The 19,239-nt window shown below is 42.2% G+C and overlaps 1 protein-coding gene across 5 annotated transcripts in view; it reads right to left on the bottom strand.

The window, feature by feature from the left end:
* Positions 1 to 19,239, bottom strand: part of pam (peptidylglycine alpha-amidating monooxygenase) — a 126,973-nt gene that overhangs the window by 1,811 nt on the left and 105,923 nt on the right. For all 5 annotated transcript variants that reach the window (XM_024381497.2, XM_024381501.2, XM_024381498.2 and 2 more), the window contains 5 exons: positions 17,551 to 17,672; positions 15,233 to 15,329; positions 5,949 to 6,002; positions 3,206 to 3,490; positions 2,818 to 2,877 (listed from right to left, as the gene is read on the bottom strand). In XM_024381497.2, coding sequence (XP_024237265.1) covers positions 2,818 to 2,877; positions 3,206 to 3,490; positions 5,949 to 6,002; positions 15,233 to 15,329; positions 17,551 to 17,672 — 618 coding nt within the window. The remainder of the gene's footprint in view (positions 1 to 2,817; positions 2,878 to 3,205; positions 3,491 to 5,948; positions 6,003 to 15,232; positions 15,330 to 17,550; positions 17,673 to 19,239) is intronic.

Raw genomic sequence — 19,239 nt, 5'->3', positions numbered from 1 at the left:
TTCATTCATCATAGTCACAGTAAAGTAGCAACAGAGCTGTGTTGTACAATACCACCAGCTTGTCTGATCTAACAACATATCTTCCCTGGTCACAATAAGACCGGTATCAACACCTCAACAGTCCCTATTCATGACACCATCTGCCCGGGACTTCTATAAAACACCATCTTGAGTCTAGACACCTCTGAATGCTACATCATCATTTCTCCCCTTGCAGTGTAGTGTAGTCGGTGAATCATCTGCTTATCATTGGCTGAGTCACAAGTGGCACCCTTTTCACAGCTCATAGGGCTCTGGTCAAAAGTGGTGTACTAGATTGGGAACAGGGCGACATTTGAGATGCATATCCATTATGTGAGGTGATTGGATGAAAGTCGTCCAGAGTCCACTGACGTCAATCTGAGAGTGACAGGTCATAAAGTATTATAAATTACATTTATTGGTCCTATCTGCACCGTCTCGTCATGCCCTCTGGAGATTCATCGATGGGGATCGTGTCGTATGCACTGCATTTTTTTACATCGGACGGCTGCCCGTTTGCACTTAGAGCTTAACCTTGACTATCTCTGTGCATAGCAGTTTTTCCATTCGGCTGGGTGTGTGCAATTCCACTTCACAAAAGGGCAGGGAGTTTTCTGAAAGGACTGTTTGTGTGTCCACCACTTAGTGGTAAAGACCAAGATTAAGGGTGGTGATGGGCTCTTCAAGAGGGAATTTCTCACCACCCTGGGACACACACGTAACCGCAGAGCAGCACCCCTGGAGCGGTTTAGTGGTTAAGTACCAAATGTGGAGCAATCCAAATCCATCTCACTTCTTGAACCAACCTGGTGGATTTGATCCCAACTCTGCTCATTGGCCAACAGATGGTGTCAATCATTTCTACAGCACGTGACAAAGTCCTCCGACCAGCCGTGTCGTGAACTTGAATCATCAAAGAAGACCAAGAGATGGCTCATTTCTCATTTCAGAGAGTTTTATGGCAACTAAGGGGAGGTGGCACTGGGCAGATCCACATTAAATATCCTCCTGGACTAGAAACATGTTCAACGGCCTCCTGAGTGGCGCAGTGGTCTTAAGGCACTGCATTGCTGAGACACCACTACAGCTGAAGTCCCAGGCTGTGTCACAGCCGGCCATGACTGGGACCCCCAAAGGGCGTTGCACGATTGGCCCAGCAAGGGGAGGGTTTGGCCCGACGGGGCTTTCCTCATCGCGCTCTAGCGACTCCTTGTGGCGGGCCGAGCGCCTGCAAGCTGACTTCGGGTCGTCTGTCAGACAGCGTTTCCTACGACACATTGGTTAGCAACACGCATGCCCCACCCACCTGTCTTTTTCAGACATCTATTTACTGTGCTTCAGGGGTGCAAAATCCACTTGAATCTCATTAAATTGATTTCTTTCCTTTACTCCTGCGACTGTTTTATACTCTTGCTTGTGCCTTTCCCATTAACGTTACGACTGCGGAAATGTTTCATGGTATCCAATTGGTTGTTGCTGCAACTTCCGTACAGACTCGGGAGAGGAAGGTTGAGAGCCGTGCATCCTCCGAAACATAACCCAATCAAGCCGCACTGCTTCTTGACACAATGCCCGCTTAACTCGGAAGCCAGCCGCACCAATGTGTCAGAGGAAACACCGTGCACCTGGTGACAGTGTCAGCATTCATTGCGCCCAGCCCGCCACAGGAGTCGCTAGTGCGCGATGGGACAAGGACATCCCTGCCGGCCAAACCTTCCCCTAACCCGGACAACGCTGGGCCAATTGTGCGCCGCCCCATGGGTCGAGGTGAGTACATGTAGGATAGACAGAGCAGGTGAGAGCAGGTAGGGTAGAGAGAGCAGGTGAGTGCAGGTAGGGTAGAGAGAGCAGGTGAGTGCAGGTAGGGTAGAGAGAGCAGGTGAGTGCAGGTAGGGTAGAGAGAGCAGGTGAGTGCAGGTAGGGTAGAGAGAGCAGGTGAGTGCAGGTAGGGTAGAGAGAGCAGGTGAGTGCAGGTAGGGTAGAGAGAGCAGCTGAGTGCAGGTAGGGTAGAGAGAGCAGGTGAGTGCAGGTAGGGTGGACAGAGCAGGTGAGAGCAGGTAGGGTAAAGAGAGCAGGTGAGTGCAGGTGGGGTAGACAGAGCAGGTGAGTGCAGGTAGGGTAGAGAGAGCAGGTAGGGTAGAGAGAGCAAGTAGGGTAGACAGAGCAGGTAGGGTAGACAGAGCAGGTAGGGTAGAGAGCAGGTAGGGTAGAGAGCAGGGTAGGGTAGAGAGGGTAGAGAGAGCAGGTAGGGTAGAGAGAGCAGGTAGGGTAGAGAGAGCAGGTAGGGTAGAGAGAGCAGGTAGGGTAGAGAGCAGGTAGGGTAAAGAGAGAGCAGGTAGGGTAGAGAGAGCAGGTAGAGTAGAGAGAGCAGGTAAGGTAGAGAGTGCAGGTAGGGTAGAGAGTGCAGGTAGGGTAGAGAGTGCAGGTAGGGTAGAGAGTGCAGGTAGGGTAGAGAGTGCAGGTAGGGTAGAGAGTGCAGGTAGGGTAGAGAGAGCGCAGGTAGGGTAGAGAGAACAGGTAGGGTAGAGATAGCAGGTAGGGTAGAGAGAGCAGGTAGGGTAGAGAGAGCAGGTAGGGTAGAGAGAGCAGGTAGAGCAGGTCAAGTCATTAGCTACTACCGCACGGTGGGAGACCACTACCGCACGGTGGGAGACCACTACCGCACGGTGGGAGACCACTACCGCACGGTGGGAGACCACTACCGCACGGTGGGAGACCACTACCGCATGGTGAAAGACCTTGAGTTTTTAATTTCACCACAGGATACACCAATAAGAGTATCTCACAGACACATACCTCTGAGTTTTCCCAAGATTCCTCCGGACGAGGTCTGTTCCAGTTTTACCTCGCATCCATCTGCAACAACAGTGAAAGATACGCTGAATATCATCAATCCAAAATGGTGGGGTTTTGTTGTGTCTGTTCTGTTTGTTACTGTTCATTGTTGTGTGTGAAAAATAATCTATAAAAATGTTCATCATAAAAAAAACATTTAGAAATTCTGTTTTATCCCACAAGCAACACTGCAGTCGTAGACATAGAATCCATAGAAAGGGCCTCCCCATTCAAGTCAATGACGGCATAACGAGTTTACCAGTCAAATTGCCAGGCTTAGAGGTTCCAAGCCCCTACTATACATTCCATTTGCAAGGCTGCAGCCATGTTGCTTCAAATCCCCTCCTACCTCCATACATCCTGTTCTTCCTGTAGCGGATCAAGACCCCTATGGAGATGACCACCACTAAGGGGATGAGCAGCAGGGTGGTGATAACTGCCGGAGACACGCCCTGAGCACTCTGTTTGGCTAGAGTCTTCTCCTTATCATCCTCTTGTTGTTGGGGTTTTTGGGGCTGTTCCTGGACAGGCTCAGCAGTCTTCTGTTGAGTCGCGACAGGTATCTGCACCTTGGCCACCGCTACCTCTACCCTGTGCTGGGGCTTCAGGCGGGTTTGGATTATAGTCTCTGTTTCTAAGAGAGAAGGGGATTTGAATGGAAGTGGTGAGTGAGTGTGTCCATTCACAGGTGAACAAAAAGGTAGTTACAGAAAATGACAAAGATAACTTTCTATCGACTGTTTTAATAAAACCACAATCTTTCTGTAAAAGCAAGGTGTAAATCACTAACAAAAGCGTAAACACAAAACATGTTCACGTGCAAATTGCTCCTGGTTTGTAATTACATACCTGTAGTGCTCATGGAATGACATTAGGATAAGTTATAATTGTAAATCAAGAGATTTATTTCATTAATTGAAATTACTGGAAATCGTACAGTGTGGCTTTAACTTCTTTGGGATAGGGGGCAGCATTTTCACTTTTGGATAAAAAGCGTGCCCATAGTAAACTGCCTCCTACTCAGTCCCAGATGCTAATATATGCATATTATTATTAGTATTGGATAGAAAACACTCTGAAGTGTCTAAAACTGTTTGAATGATGTCTGTCAGTAAAACAGAACTCATATGGAAGGCAAAAACCTGAGAAAAAATCCAAACAGGAAGTGGGAAATCTGAGGTTTGTAGTTTTTGAACTCAGCCCCTATCGAATACACAGTGGGATATGGGTCATTTTGCACTTCCTAAGGCTTCCACTAGATGTCAACCGTCTTTAGAACGTTGTTTCAGGCTTCTCCTGTGAAGGGGGCCGAATGAGAGGGGATTGAGTCAGAGGTCTGGCAGCAGCCTCGATCTCAGTCACGCGCATTCACATGAGAGGTGGCTCTCGTTCCATTGCTTTTCTACAGACAATGGAATTCTCCGGTTGGAACATTATTGAACATTTATGATAAAAACATCCAAAAGATTGATTCTATACTTAGTTTGACAAGTTTCTACGACCTGTAATATAACGTTTTGAGCTTTCATCCGACGTTCGGCTGGACCTGAACGCGCGTTTGGATTTGTTTACCAAACGCCCTAACAAAAGAAGCTATTTGGACATAAATTATGAACTTTATCGAACAAATCAAACATTTATTGTGGAACTGGGATTCCTGGGATTCCTGTTTTTTCCTCTCTTTGGCTGGAAAAATGGCTGGGTTTTTCTGTGACTTGGTGGTGACCTAACATAATCGTTTGTGGAGCTTTCGCTGTAAAGCATTTCAGAAATCAGACACTGTGGCTGGATTAACGAGAATTATATCTTTAAAATGGTGCTTAATACTTGAAAGTCAATATATATAAAAAATATTTAAATAAATTTAAAAAAGTTCTTAACAGGGCGTGTTTACTTTTTTACGTTTGAGAAATTTGATTTATGAGATTTCTGTTAATTTGCATTTGGCACCCTGCAATTTCATTGGCTGTTGGCTAGGGGTTCCGCTAGCGGAATGGGGTTCCGCAGTCCTAGACAGGTTAAAGGGGCAATTTGCTTATCAAACAATAACAAAGCGGTCACCCAGCCAGAGAAATTAAACCATTCTGAAATGTATAGACAGAGCTATGGATGCAAGGACTTACCATCCATGAAAAATTGTGGTTTTAAACAACTTTAGGGACTATACAGCGTTTGTTTACATTTACATTGTTTAAAAAACAATGAAGTAAACATTTTTTTGTATATTTTGGGTTCTGATGGGGCACGATATTTGAACTAAGCTCATGAGGCATTCATGTTATTTATTCTTCAAGAATCAATGGGTGCATGTTATTAATAAGTAAAACACATTTAAAATGACTACCTTCTGAGTGGGGGAAATGCAGATTTTGTATATCTTTCTGTTCGACAACTTCAATATGGGGCGGCAGGGTAGCCTAGTGGTCAGAGCGTTGGCCTAGTAACCGGAAGGTTGCAAGTTTATACCCCCGAGCTGACAAGGTACAAATCTGTCATTCTGCCCCTGAACAGGCAGTTAACCCACTGTTCCTAGGCCGTCATTGAAAATAAGAATTTGTTCTTAACTGACTTGCCTAGTTAAATAAAGGTAAAAAAATATATATATATGTTTGACACATACTCCTAACGCCAAGCACTGCGCTCATTTTTACCACAGAACCTCAAAATGATGGAAAATACATTCTCTAAATGCTCAAGCTTCTTTCAGAGAGGTTTATAGTATATATAGTTTATAGTATATAAAGTATCAAACATACAATAGGTCTACACACTGCTTCATTTCCTCAAATGAAATTAGGCATTACAATCTTTCAGTAGAAAAGAGCAGAAGTCTCAGGAGAATGTCAGCCTTTAGCTTCGCAATCAATGTGTAATAGGTTATCAGACTAGAGCTGCTGTTCATAAAATGTACAGTAAAGACAATTTGACTTCAAGCCACGCCAATCACTATTGTGAAGCAAATATCCACTAATTTACAATGTAAAACATTTAAAGTCAATCAAAAATCCCTACAGTTTAAGTAAAGAGAATGTGGACCTCAAACAAACAAAACTTTCAGCTCGCAATAAGATTGAAGAGAAAGAGCAGCCTACCTTCGATTTCTTGTACTTCAATTCCACCTTTCTTAACAGAGCGATGTTCAGCTTCTAGAGAGGGTGAGAGAGACAGTGGTGTCAAGGACTGATGTGACTGAGTGATTCCTTCACTGCAATCGTGACTCAGTTGCTATTAAATAAAGAATAAATCCAAACGGATTGTACAGTTGTGCTTACTCATGTTCTCTTATGGTGTATTTAGCAGTTTCATAACAATGATCAAATGTCCATCTCATAAAGGCATTGCACCAATGGTGTTGATTACATACCAATGGTGTAGATTACATACCAATGGTGTTGATTACATACCAATGGTGTTGATTAGATACCAATGGTGTAGATTACATACGATTATGAACACTCTGCCTCTATACAGTACAATGTGCTGACCTTTTCAACAAACACAATTTTTTGCTGGTGCAAAATCAACTGCTTCTCATTAGTAATGTGTGAAGTGCAATGCTTTCAATTTGATTGCAATTGCTTTTCACTTGGGTTCTGTTCATTTGCATTTAAATGTACAAAACTCTAATTGTTCTATGCATTTTGTGTTGTTAACAGATAACTGAATCAGTGAGTCACCTACACTTGAACGGGGATTAAACCATTCAAGGGGATTAACTGTGCATTCGCTCGGTTTGAATTGGCGTGCCAAAGGCATTTTTTGAAGGACATCCAGCAATTCATAGTCCCTTTACATCAGAAACATTACATAAGGTGGCGGTGCAGTGGTCTAGAGCGTTAGTCAATCATTTTGCAGTTCGCCACTGATTCGCTACATGCTGGAGAATTTTCTTTCAAGAACATAAAAAACACGAAACTGTGAGTGTACAGCCAACATTACAGAATTCATACATTGTTTATAAAACATGTTATCTGGAGCAATGTGAAACTGTGAGTTTACAGCCAACATTACAGAATTCATACATTGTTTATAAAACATGTTATCTGGAGCAATGTGTGAAAGAGGGATCCATTTTGACATGATGTTCATTTCATTTTACCTTTATTTAAGCAGGGAGACCACAGTCTCTTTTGCAGATGAGGCTGCATACAGTACACATCAAATAACAATGTCATTATACATACAGTATCTACAGTGGGGCAAAAACCTATTTAGTCAGCCACCAATTGTGCAAGTTCACCCACTTAAAAAGATGAGAAGCCTGTAATTTTCATCATAGGTAGACTTCAACTATGACAGACAAAATGAGGGAAAAAAATCCAGAAAATCACATTGTAGGATTTTTTATGAATTTATTTGCAAATTATGGTGGAAAACAAGTATTTGGTCAATAACAAAAGTTTATCTCAATACTTTGTTATAAATCCTTTGTTGGCAATGACAGAGGTCAAATGTTTTCTGTAAGTCTTCACAAGGTTTTCACACACTGTTGCTGGTATTTTGGCTCATTCCTCCATGCAGATCTCCTCTAGAGCAGTGATGTTTTGGGGCTGTTGCTGGGCAACACTGACTTGCACCAGTCGCTCCTGCAGCAAAGCACCCCCACGACATGATGCTGCCGCCCCCGTGCTTCACGGTTGGGATGGTGTTCTTCAGCTTGCAAGCCCACCCCTTTTTCCTCCAAACATAACGATGGTCATCATGTCCAAACAGATCCATTTTTGTTTCATCAGACCAGAGGACATTTCTCGAAAAAGTACGATCTTTGTCCCCATTTGCAGTTGCAAACCATAGTCTGGCTTTTTTATGGAGGTTTTGGAGCAGTGGCTTCTTCCTTGCTGAGCGGCCTTTCAGGTTATGCAAATATAATACTAGTTTTACTGTGGATATAGATACTTTTGTACCTGTTTCCTCCAGCATCTTCACAGGGTCCTTTGCTGTTGGTCGAGGATTGATTTTCACTTTTTACACCAAAGTACGTTCATCTCTAGGAGACAGAATGTGTCTCCTTCCTGAGCGGTATGATGGCTGCGTGGTCCCACGGTGTTTATACTTGTGTACTATTGTTTGTACAGATTTACGTGGTACCTTCAGGCGTTTGGAAATTGCTCCCAAGGATGAACCAGACTTGTGGAGGTCTACAATTTTTTTTCTGAGACCTTGGCTGACATCTTTTGATATTCCCATTGTGTCCAGCAAAGAGGCACTGAGTTTGAAGGTAGGCCTTGAAATACATCCACAGGTACACCTCCAAATGACTCAAATGATGTCAATTAGCCTATCAGAAGCTTTTAAAGCCGTTTAAAGACACAGTCAACTTAGTGTATGTAAACTTCTGACCCACTGGAATTGTGATACAGTTAATTATAAGTGAAATTATCTGTCTGTAAACAATTGTTGGAAACATTACTTGTGTCATGCACAAAGTAGATGTCCTGACCGACTTGCCAAAACTATAGTTTGTTAACCAAAAATTTGTGGAATGGTTGAAAAACGAGTTTTAATGACACCAACCTAAGTGTATGTAAACTTTCGACTTCAACTGTATTTACACATCCATTACACTACACATTTCTATATAGACATCCAATTACGCTATACATAGCATGTCTAAACGCACCAAAAAAATAAATGTTCTCTCTCTGTCAACCTCGTTTATTTCAGCAAACTTAACATGTGTAAATATTTGAATGAACATAACAAGATTCAACAACTGAGAAATAAACAGACATCAGATTAAGAGAAATGGAATAATGTGTCCCTGAACAAAGGGGGATCAAAATCAAAAGGAACAGTCAGTATCTGGTGTGGCCACCAGCTGCATTAAGTACTGCAGTGCATCTCCTCCTCATGGACTGCACCAGATTTGCCAGTTCTGGCTGTGAGATGTTACCCCACTCTTCCACCAAGGCACCTGCAAGTTCCTGGACATTTCTGGGGGAAATGGCCCTAGCCCTCACCCTCCTATCCAACAGGTCCAAGACGTGCTCAATGGGAATGAGATCCCGGCTCTTCGCTGGCCATGACAGAACACTGACATTCCTGTCTTGCAGGAAATCACGCGCAGAATGAGGAGTATGGCTGGTGGCATTGTCATGCTGGAGGGTCATGTCAGGATGAGCCTGCAGGAAGGGAACCACATGAGGGAGGAGGATGTCTTCCCTGTAACGCACAGTGTTGAGATTGCCTGCAATGACAACAAGCTCAGTCCGATGATGCTGTGACACACCGCCCCAGACCATGACCTCCAAATCGATCCCGCTCCAGAGTACAGGCTTCGGTGTAATGCTCATTCCTTCGAATATAGACGCAAATTCGACCATCACCCATGGTGAGACAAAACCCCGACTCGTCAGTGAAGAGCACTTTTTGCCAGCCCTGTCTCGTCCAGCAACGGTGGGTTTGTGCCCATAGGCTACGATGTTGCCGGTGATGTCTGGTGAGGACCTGCCTTTACAACCGGACAGTCAGAGCACTGATGGAGGGATTGTTCCTTCCTGGTGTAACTCGGGCAGTTGTTGTTGCCATCCTGTACCTGTACCTGTCCCACAGGTGTGATTTTCGGGTGTACCAATCCTGTGCAGGTGTTGTTACACATGGTCTACCACTGTGAGGACGAGCAGCTGTCCATCCTGTCTCCCTGTAGTGCTGTCTTAGGCATCTCACAGTACGGACATTGCAATTTATTGCCCTGGCCACATCTGCAGACCTCCTGCCTCCTTGCAGTATGGCTAAGGCACGTTCACGGAGATGAGCAGGGATCGTGGGCATCTTTCTTTTGGTGCTTTCCAGAGTCAGTAGAAAGGCCTCTTTAGTGTCCTAAGTTTTCATAACTGTGACCTTAATTGCCTACCGTCTGTAAGCTGTTAGTGTGTTAACGACCGTTCCACAGGTGCATGTTCATTAATTGTTTATGGTTCATTGAACAAGCATGGGAAACAGTGTTTAAACCATTTACAATGAAGATCTGTGAAGTTGTTTGGATTTTTACAAATTATCTTTGAAAGACAGGGTCCTGAAAAAGGGACATTTCTTTTTTTTGCTGAGTTTATATCCACATTAATTACACTATACATATCTATATCCACATCAATTACACTATACATATCTATATCCACATCAATTACACTATACATATCTATATACACTTCAATTACACTATACATAGCATATTTATATCCACATCAATTACACCATGCAATTACACCAAACACAATCATACAAAGTACAAATATATCTGAACTGTATTGACAAAGCAATAATATCAAAATTATTTCAAATTTTGTCTATAGAAAATGTATGGTTTATCAAATCAAATCAAATTTTATTTGTCACATACACATGGTTAGCAGATGTTAATGCGAGTGTAGCGAAATGCTTGTGCTTCTAGTTCCGACAATGCAGTAATAACCAACAAGTAATCTAACTAACAATTCCAAAACTACTGTCTTATACACAGTGTAAGGGGATAAAGAATATGTACATAAGGATATATGAATGAGTGATGGTACAGAGCAGCATAGGCAAGATACAGTAGATGGTATCGAGTACAGTATATACATATGAGATGAGTATGTAAACAAAGTGGCATAGTTAAAGTGGCTAGTGATACATGTATTACATAAGGATGCAATCGATGATATAGAGTACAGTATATACGTATGCATATGAGATGAATAATGTAGGGTAAGTAACATTATATAAGGTAGCATTGTTTAAAGTGGCTAGTGATATATTTACATCATTTCCCATCAATTCCCATTATTAAAGTGGCTGGAGTTGAGTCAGTGTCAGTGTCAGTGTGTTGGCAGCAGCCACTCAATGTTAGTGGTGTCTGTTTAACAGTCTGATGGCCTTGAGATAGAAGCTGTTTTTCAGTCTCTCGGTCCCAGCTTTGATGCACCTGTACTGACCTCGCCTTCTGGATGATAGCGGGGTGAACAGGCAGTGGCTCGGGTGGTTGATGTCCTTGATGATCTTTATGGCCTTCCTGTAACATCGGGTGGTGTAGGTGTCCTGGAGGGCAGGTAGTTTGCCCCCGGTGATGCGTTGTGCAGACCTCACTACCCTCTGGAGAGCCTTACGGTTGTGGGCGGAGCAGTTGCCGTACCGGCGGTGATACAGCCCGCCAGGATGCTCTCGATTGTGCATCTGTAGAAGTTTGTGAGTGCTTTTGGTGACAAGCCAAATATCTTCAGCCTCCTGAGGTTGAAGAGGCGCTGCTGCGCCTTCTTCACGATGCTGTCTGTGTGAGTGGACCAATTCAGTTTGTCTGTGATGTGTATGCCGAGGAACTTAAAACTTGCTACCCTCTCCACTACTGTTCCATCGATGTGGATAGGGGGTGTTCCCTCTGCTGTTTCCTGTATTCCACAATCATCTCCTTAGTTTTGTTGACGTTGAGTGTGAGGTTATTTTCCTGACACCACACTCCGAGGGCCCTCACCTCCTCCCTGTAGGCCGTCTCGTTGTTATTGGTAATCAAGCCTACCACTGTTGTGTCGTCCGCAAACTTGATGATTGAGTTGGAGGCGTGCGTGGCCACGCAGTCGTGGGTGAACAGGGAGTACAGGAGAGGGCTCAGAACGCACCCTTGTGGGGCCCCAGTGTTGAGGATCAGCGGGGAGGAGATGTTGTTGCCTACCCTCACCACCTGGGGCGGCCCGTCAGGAAGTCCAGTACCCAGTTGCACAGGGCGGGGTCGAGACCCAGGGTTGATGTAGGGGGTCGAGACCCCCAATTGATGTAGTAACACTACACTGAGTATACAAAATATTAAGAACACCTGCTCTTTCCATGACAGACTGACCAGATGAAAGCCATGATTCCTCATTGATGTCACTTGTTAGTGCGGAGCAATTAACCAACATTAATTGACTGTCGTCAGTTCAATTATTTGAATTCCATTTCCTTCTTTTTTTTCCCCTGTGAACTCGATGCTCAGTTTCTGTAGAGATCAATCATATCAAACCTGAACTGTGTGATGTGGTAGGGAGTCGTAGTTTCCAACAGGCCAATATTCTACATAGTTTTGCGCAGAAAAAGGGCCGATTCACTGCAATGACCATAATCCATTGTGCGCCAGCTTGTCATGTCTGTGTGGAGCAGACACAGAGATCTCGTTGACAGAGAGAAGAGAGAACACGCGAGAGGGATAGAAAGCAGTTACTTCGTGAAGTATCTCTACCTGAAAATACATGATCTAGATGATTGATAGTTGGTATTCAGCAGTTATAATAGTAAGCCTTATTTACTTTCAAGAACTACTACTACAACTATTAAAATAGTGATTTTGTCAGACAGCGTAGGCAGCAGTTCTATAGAGATGAGATGATGACTTGGAATGAAATAATAAAGTTATCAAATAAAACTAATGTAATATACACAACAACTGAAATATTTTTATAGAGTAATGTGAATAAATGTTGGTAAATAAGTGATAAGCAGTAATGGACAGTCACTACCATCATGGGACTTTTATTCATTGTTTTATTCTATGTTGTTAAAGAACTCAACCCACATAATGCATAGTGCATTTAATGTTAATTTTTTAAATTTGAAACGGAAACCGAACTGACCTGAAAAAGCACTAACCGCTCAGCACTACCACTTGCTATCATCTTATTGATGTCAGTGTAGATGAAGGGGAGGAGACAGGTTAAAGAATGATTTTTAAGCCTTGAGACATGAAGTGTGTATGTGTGCCATTTGTGTCATGTTTTGTGTGGACCCCAGGAAGAGTAGCTGCTGCTTTTGCAACAGCTAATGGGGATCCTAATTAAATACCAAATACCAATACCATTTAGAGGGTGAATGGGCAAGACAAAAGATTTAAGTGCCTTTGAACGGGGTATGGTAGTAGGTGCCAGGGGCACTGGTTTGTGTCAAGAACTGCAACGCTGCTGGGTTTTTCACACCCAATAGTTTCCTGTGTGTATCAAGAACGGTCCACCACCCAAAGGACATCCAGCCAACTTGACACAACTGTGGGAAGCTTTGTGTTCAACATGGGCCAGTATCCCTTTGGAAAACTTTCAACGCCTTGTAGAGTCCATGCCCCGACGTAGTGATGATTGCTGAGGGCAGAAACTAGGGTGCATCTCAATATTAGGAAAAGGTATTGATAATGTTTGGTATAAATTACGTTTCATAAATAAAATACTAATTTGTAGCTCCATAACTGATGAGTCAAATTGGATATAACCATTTTTAATGTCACTCCAATAGTCCACTAATTCATGCCTGAAATCCCTTAATAAATCTTGAATGATACGGCAAGATTTAGATTTCTGCCTAAATAGATACACCCAAACATAATTATTTTTCATGAGATGGACATAAACAATAACTTGTAATGTTGCATAAAAAGGTTTTAAAAAGGTCTGAAACTCCCCTTGCTGTTAAAAATAATTATAAATTGCTGAGGTGTACTCACGTTTGAGGGCACAAGCTCAAGTTCATAGTGGTTCAATATTCCCAGTTCTTCAATATTCCCAGTAAAGAAATATTAGGTTGCAGTTATTATAGGAATTATGATGCGTCGACTATTTCTCTCTATACCATTTCTATTTCATATACCTTTGACTATTGGAGGTTCTAATGGGCACTTTAGTCTCAGGAGTTGATAGGCTTGAAGTCATAAACAGCGCTGTGATCAAGCATTGCTAAGAGCTGCTGGCAAACGCAGTAAAGTTTGAATGAATGCTTACGAGCCTGCTGCCGCCTACCACCGCTCAGTCAGACTGCTCTTTCAAATATCAAATCATAGAATTAATTATAATATAATAAACGCAGAAATACGAGCCTTTGGTCATTAATATGGTCAAATCCGAAACTGTAATTTCGAAAACATTTATTCTTTCAGTGAAATACGGAACGGTTCTGTATTTTAGCGAACAGGTGGCATCCCTAAGTCTAAATATTGCTATTACATTGCACAACCTTCAATGTTATGTCATAATTATGTAAAATTCTGGCAAACTAGTTTGCAACGAGCCCGGCCGCCCAAACTGTGGCATATACCCTGACTCTGCGTGCAATGAACGCAAGAGAAGTGACACGATTTCCCTCGTTAATATTGCCTGCTAACATGAATTTCTTTTAACTAAATATGCAGGTTTAAACAATATATACTTCTGTGTATTGATTTTAAGAATGGCAAAAGATGTTAATAGTTAGGTACATTCGTTAAATGACTGCTTTTTTCACGAATGCGCCTTTGTTAAATTATCACCCGTTTGGCGAAGTAGGCTGTGATTCAATGATAAATTAACAGGCACCGCATTGATTATATGCAACGCAGGACAAGCTAGTTAACCTAGTAATATTATCAACTATGTGTAGTTAACTAGTGATTATGCTAGCTAGCAACTTTCCTTGGCTCCTTGCTGCACTCGCGTAACAGGTGGTCAGCCTGCCACGCATTACCCTCGTGGAATGCAATGTAATCGGCCATAATTGGCGTCCAAAAATGCCAAATACCGATTGTTATGAAAACATGAAATCGGCCCTAATTAATCGGCCATGCCGATTAATCGGTCAACCTCTTGTACAAATATTATGAAAATATGAAAAATCATGTGTTTATTTTCCAATTCAACAAAAGTGGGGCAATAGGGCTTGAAATGACTGAAATGTTTTCTAAATATAGTAATAATCAAATTATAAACAACTTGCTATAAGATTTCACATTTCTTATAACTGCAAAATAAATATGATCATACTTAGTGACTTGAAAATAAAAGAGAGCCGCACACTCTAGGAGCTCAGATGCAAAAATGTAATACCAACGTTGACAGCCAAGCTGTCTTCATCAGGGTCATCATCATACTTAGTGACTACAATATTGGCACATAAAATAATTTTCTCCTAAACGTCCCATTGAGCGGCGAAGAGACACCATTCAAGTGTTTGTTTAAATTCTAGGAAATTATTTAGTATTTTTTTATGTTGAGACCTCTAAAACCTGGCTGAGAATATCACAGACAGATGAAACCACAGTGCCTGGACTTGTTAGACTGTCACCATTCATATGCCGTCACCCAGGCTTGGCTGGATAGGCTAGAAAATGTGACACGTCATTCCCTATGCATATGTAAGTTCTGAAACCTGACACTTCAAGTCAGCTCCGCTGGGAGAGTGGAAGCAAAGAACAGACAGATGGGTCTTTCTGACATTATAAGGCACGGACCGACCCTACGGCGTTCACACAGCGCTTTGGACACCAAAATGTCATTCGGAACAGGTCCAGAACCATATGGGGGAGGGGACTTAACATCTAAGAGGTTTAATTTCACAGTCGAAAGGTTAATCTAATTAAACTTTCTTAGTGAGACATCCTGGATAATCTGGAATACTTTGGTTAATGTTGACTTACTGTCAGAGGAGAACTTTAGCACGGAGTCTGTGGCTGCATCTCCTACAAAGACACGCCCATCTTTGGTTACAACAATGTCGTGAGGCATTCCAAACTCCTGAAAAGAGAGGGAAGACACACTGTAGTACAGCCATTCAAAAACAATCATCTTTAAATTATTCCGTACTTCACATCAATACAGTCTAGATTATGCAAGACTTAATACTCATTATGTCTTCAGTCTATGAGATGAAACTTAAAGTAAAATGTAAACATATTGTTTTTTATTTATTTATTTAACAAGACAGTTAAGAACCAATTCTTCTTTACAATGACGGCCTACTCCGGCTAAACCCTAACCTGATTAACGCTGGGCCAATTGTGCGCCGCCCTTTGGGACTCCCAATCACAGCCGGTTGTGATACAGCCTGGAATCGAACCAGGGTCTGTAGTGACGCCTCTAACACTTGAGATGTAGCGCCTTAGACCGTTGCGCCACTCGGGAGCCCTTCAAGCCCTTCATAGATTCACTGATAAAGTAACAGTCAGATCTAAATCGGGATAAATCAAGGTGTCCAGTTATTAAACCAATAGGTCTCTACCTGTCCTCGTAGTTTATAATCCAAGATAGACGACAAACACAAACCCCACTCAACTTGGCACACAGAAACCAACCCCAAGAGACACGGTAGGAAGATCTTTATTTTATTGCCGTTTTAATGAAATTCCCTGCTGGCATCTGATTAGCTCAGAGGCACTAAATCAGGTAGTCATGCATCAGGGCTGGCCAGACAGGGATAGGAAGAATGATTAACTCTCCTGGAAGAAGATGACACAATCACTTTAAGTGGCTCAAGTAGTCAGAGACGAGGGTGTAGATCCATCTCACAATCAGTGGAGCCATTGTCAGACCATAGCTTTTAAAAGGAAAGTTCACCCAATTCACACATTTAACATTGGTTTACTTACCCTGTAAGCAGTCAATGGACAAAACCAGAACATGGATTGCTGTCTAACCATATCCATACACTGCTTACAGGAAACCAATATGCCATGTTGAAATTTGGATGGACAATGCCTTTAAGTCTGATCCCAACTATCACGTGTAAACATTCTGCCAGTGACTCTAATGTTTCTAGGCAGAATCTCATTTGAGTTCCAGCAACAACAAAAAACTGCTGTTGATACCTAGTCAGTTGTACAACTGAATGCATTCAACTGAAATGTGTCTTCTACATTTAACCCAACCCCTCTGAATCAGAGGTGCAGGGAGCTGCCTTAAATCGACACCCACGTCTTCGGTGCCCAGGGAACAGTGGGTTAACTGCCTTGCTCAGGGGCAGAACGACAGATTTTTACCTTGTCAGCTCAGGGAATCGATCCAGCAACCTTTCAGTTACTGGCCCAACACTCTAACCACTAGGCTACCTGCCGCCCTACTGTATTAGACAAATCACATACCATCAATGGAGATCAATAACTATTTTCTTTGCTTGCTCTAAGGCTCAATAGACAGATAAGATTTCAGATAATTCCAATGTTTGACTGGTGTGTGAAGTGCCCGATAGTGATTGAGGTAACATGAATAGCAATTAAGGTGATTGCTTGGTACAGAGCTCCCTCTGTGGTTCGTGCCCGGAGGGCCTCCTCAGTCAAGCAGGTTATCCCCATCAACATAAGGCCATAACTGTCCTTGTTGATCCAAGAATCTGGTGTACGAAACCAAAAGTAAAAGACGCAAATGGAAAATGGGAAGCATCGGAAAAAGAACGCATAGAACATATCTACCGCTTCTTAGACTTGCTTTCAATGAGAATGACACATCTATAAACGTACATTTCTATGTGGATTTGGTCGGGTCGCTCCAAAAATGACATATTGCAGCTTTAAGCTTTATTGTTTTCATCCAGGGTCGTTATCCTGAAGGTAGTGAAGATGTACTGTACTAGTGGCAATAACAAGCCTGTATAGAGTGCTCATTCGATACCCACGGGGGACCAGTAGGAAAACGTATAAACATTTATGCACTCCCTACTGTAAGTCGCTCTGGATAAGAGCGTATTCTAAATGACTAAGATGCAAATGTTCACTGAAATACACTAGCTATTTAGCAACTACTCTACAAGCAACTAAATGTCGAGCAGCTTTGTTATGAAAAGCCAAAAGGGCCAAAATGGAGACATCATTAGACCAGAGAGACCACTCTTTATTTATTTACTTATTAATGGTACATGCTGATTGAATCAGAAGGATGTTCAATACTGTTATTTATTGCTGCTCTGGTTTGTAGAAAAATGGTTGTGTTTGCAGCAGAGCCCTCCCTCCCATCCGTAACCAACCTGTGCGTTTTCTGGGCTGAAGTCATCCAGGATCTCCTTGGTTGAATAATTAATCACAAAGCCTTTGAGAGGGGCAGAGCGCCCGTACGCAGATTCCCCATTCACCGCGTAGATCAGACCACCTGGATACACATACATTTGCATAAGGAGCGCGCACACGCGCACACACACACACACACACACACACACACACACACACACACACACACACACACACACACACACACACACACACACACACACACACAGGTTAAGGGAACAGGCACATAAATATGGATTTTCCCCTTTGAAGACTTGCATTTACACGAGGCAGCGCGACGCAACATGAAAGTCGGCATCACAAAAACGTTTGTTACAAAGTGAAATGGTGCAATTAGCTGGCTCTAGGAAAGACCTTACAGTGTGCAGATGAAATTAAGTGGGTTTATTATGGGGATGTGGATGTATAATTTCTCTAAGACGTTGGTGTCTAATTTTCCTCAAATAAAACACACACTGGCAACCGATATAAAGTGGATTGCTAGTGTGATGTATGGTTTAAATAATTTTACACCTGAATTATTCCCAGAAAATAAATCCCTGTGAATATGACATAGCCATAACCATAGAGATATAACACAGATTTGGTGTTTTATTTTATACCCATAACCAAAGTGCAGGAATGGGCAACTTTGATGGGGGGGTCACACACAAAAAAATAGTAAAAATAAATTAATTATTCTACACATTTTGCCATGGAGCGTAGAGAAAATGTTTACATTTTAAAGCAAGTTTCCTGCAATTCTACACATTTTGCCATGGGACAGAAAGAAGATTTAGCAATTTTATAACTCATTTCATTCAATTCTAATAATTTTGCCCATAGGGTGAATAGAAATGTTTGCAGTTTTTTTATATGATGTCTGAGTGAGACTGACGAACAAAATCAATGGCGGGACCCCCGGCCGGTAATTTGACCATGATAAATGTAGATAGCTGGCTGCTAAACTAACTTAGCAATCTAAAAATGTTAGCTGACAAGGGCTAATTGAGTGACTGTCAGTGACTGACACAAGAGAAAAACTGCTGATGCACTTCCACATTTTAAAATGGCACCTTGAGTATTCCTACTATTCTAACTCTCAACAGTAAGTTGAAACCCCAAATGAGTTCCACCCCCAAAATAAATGAACAAATACATATATTTTTGTACTGTTTATTTTTGTGGAAATTGATCCAACGGTCTTCAAAAGGTGGGGCGGGTGCGCAAGTTGCCCATCCCTGCCATAGAGATATAACACACATATTTAGTGTTCTATTCTCTAACCATAACCATAGAGATAATAGGTGTTATATTCTCTACCCATAACCATAGAGATAATAGGTGTTCTATTCTCTTACCATAATCATAGAGATAATAGGTGTTATATTCTTTACCCATAACCATAGAGATAATAGGTGTTCTATTCTCTACCCATAACCATAGAGATAATAGGTGTTCTATTCTCTACCCATAACCATAGAGATAATAGGTGTTATATTCTTTACCCATAACCATAGAGATAATAGGTGTTATATTTTCTACCCATAACCATAGAGATAATAGGTGTTCTATTCTCTACCATAACCATAGAGATAATAGGTGTTCTATTCTTTACCCATAACCATAGAGATAATAGGTGTTCTATTCTCTACCCATAACCATAGAGA

The sequence above is a fragment of the Oncorhynchus tshawytscha genome, linkage group LG20 (genome assembly GCF_018296145.1).
Source record: "Oncorhynchus tshawytscha isolate Ot180627B linkage group LG20, Otsh_v2.0, whole genome shotgun sequence".
NCBI classification, from domain to species: Eukaryota; Metazoa; Chordata; class Actinopteri; order Salmoniformes; family Salmonidae; genus Oncorhynchus; species Oncorhynchus tshawytscha.
Note: the sequence above shows the minus strand (reverse complement) of the source record. Positions and strands in the feature narration are given on the sequence as shown.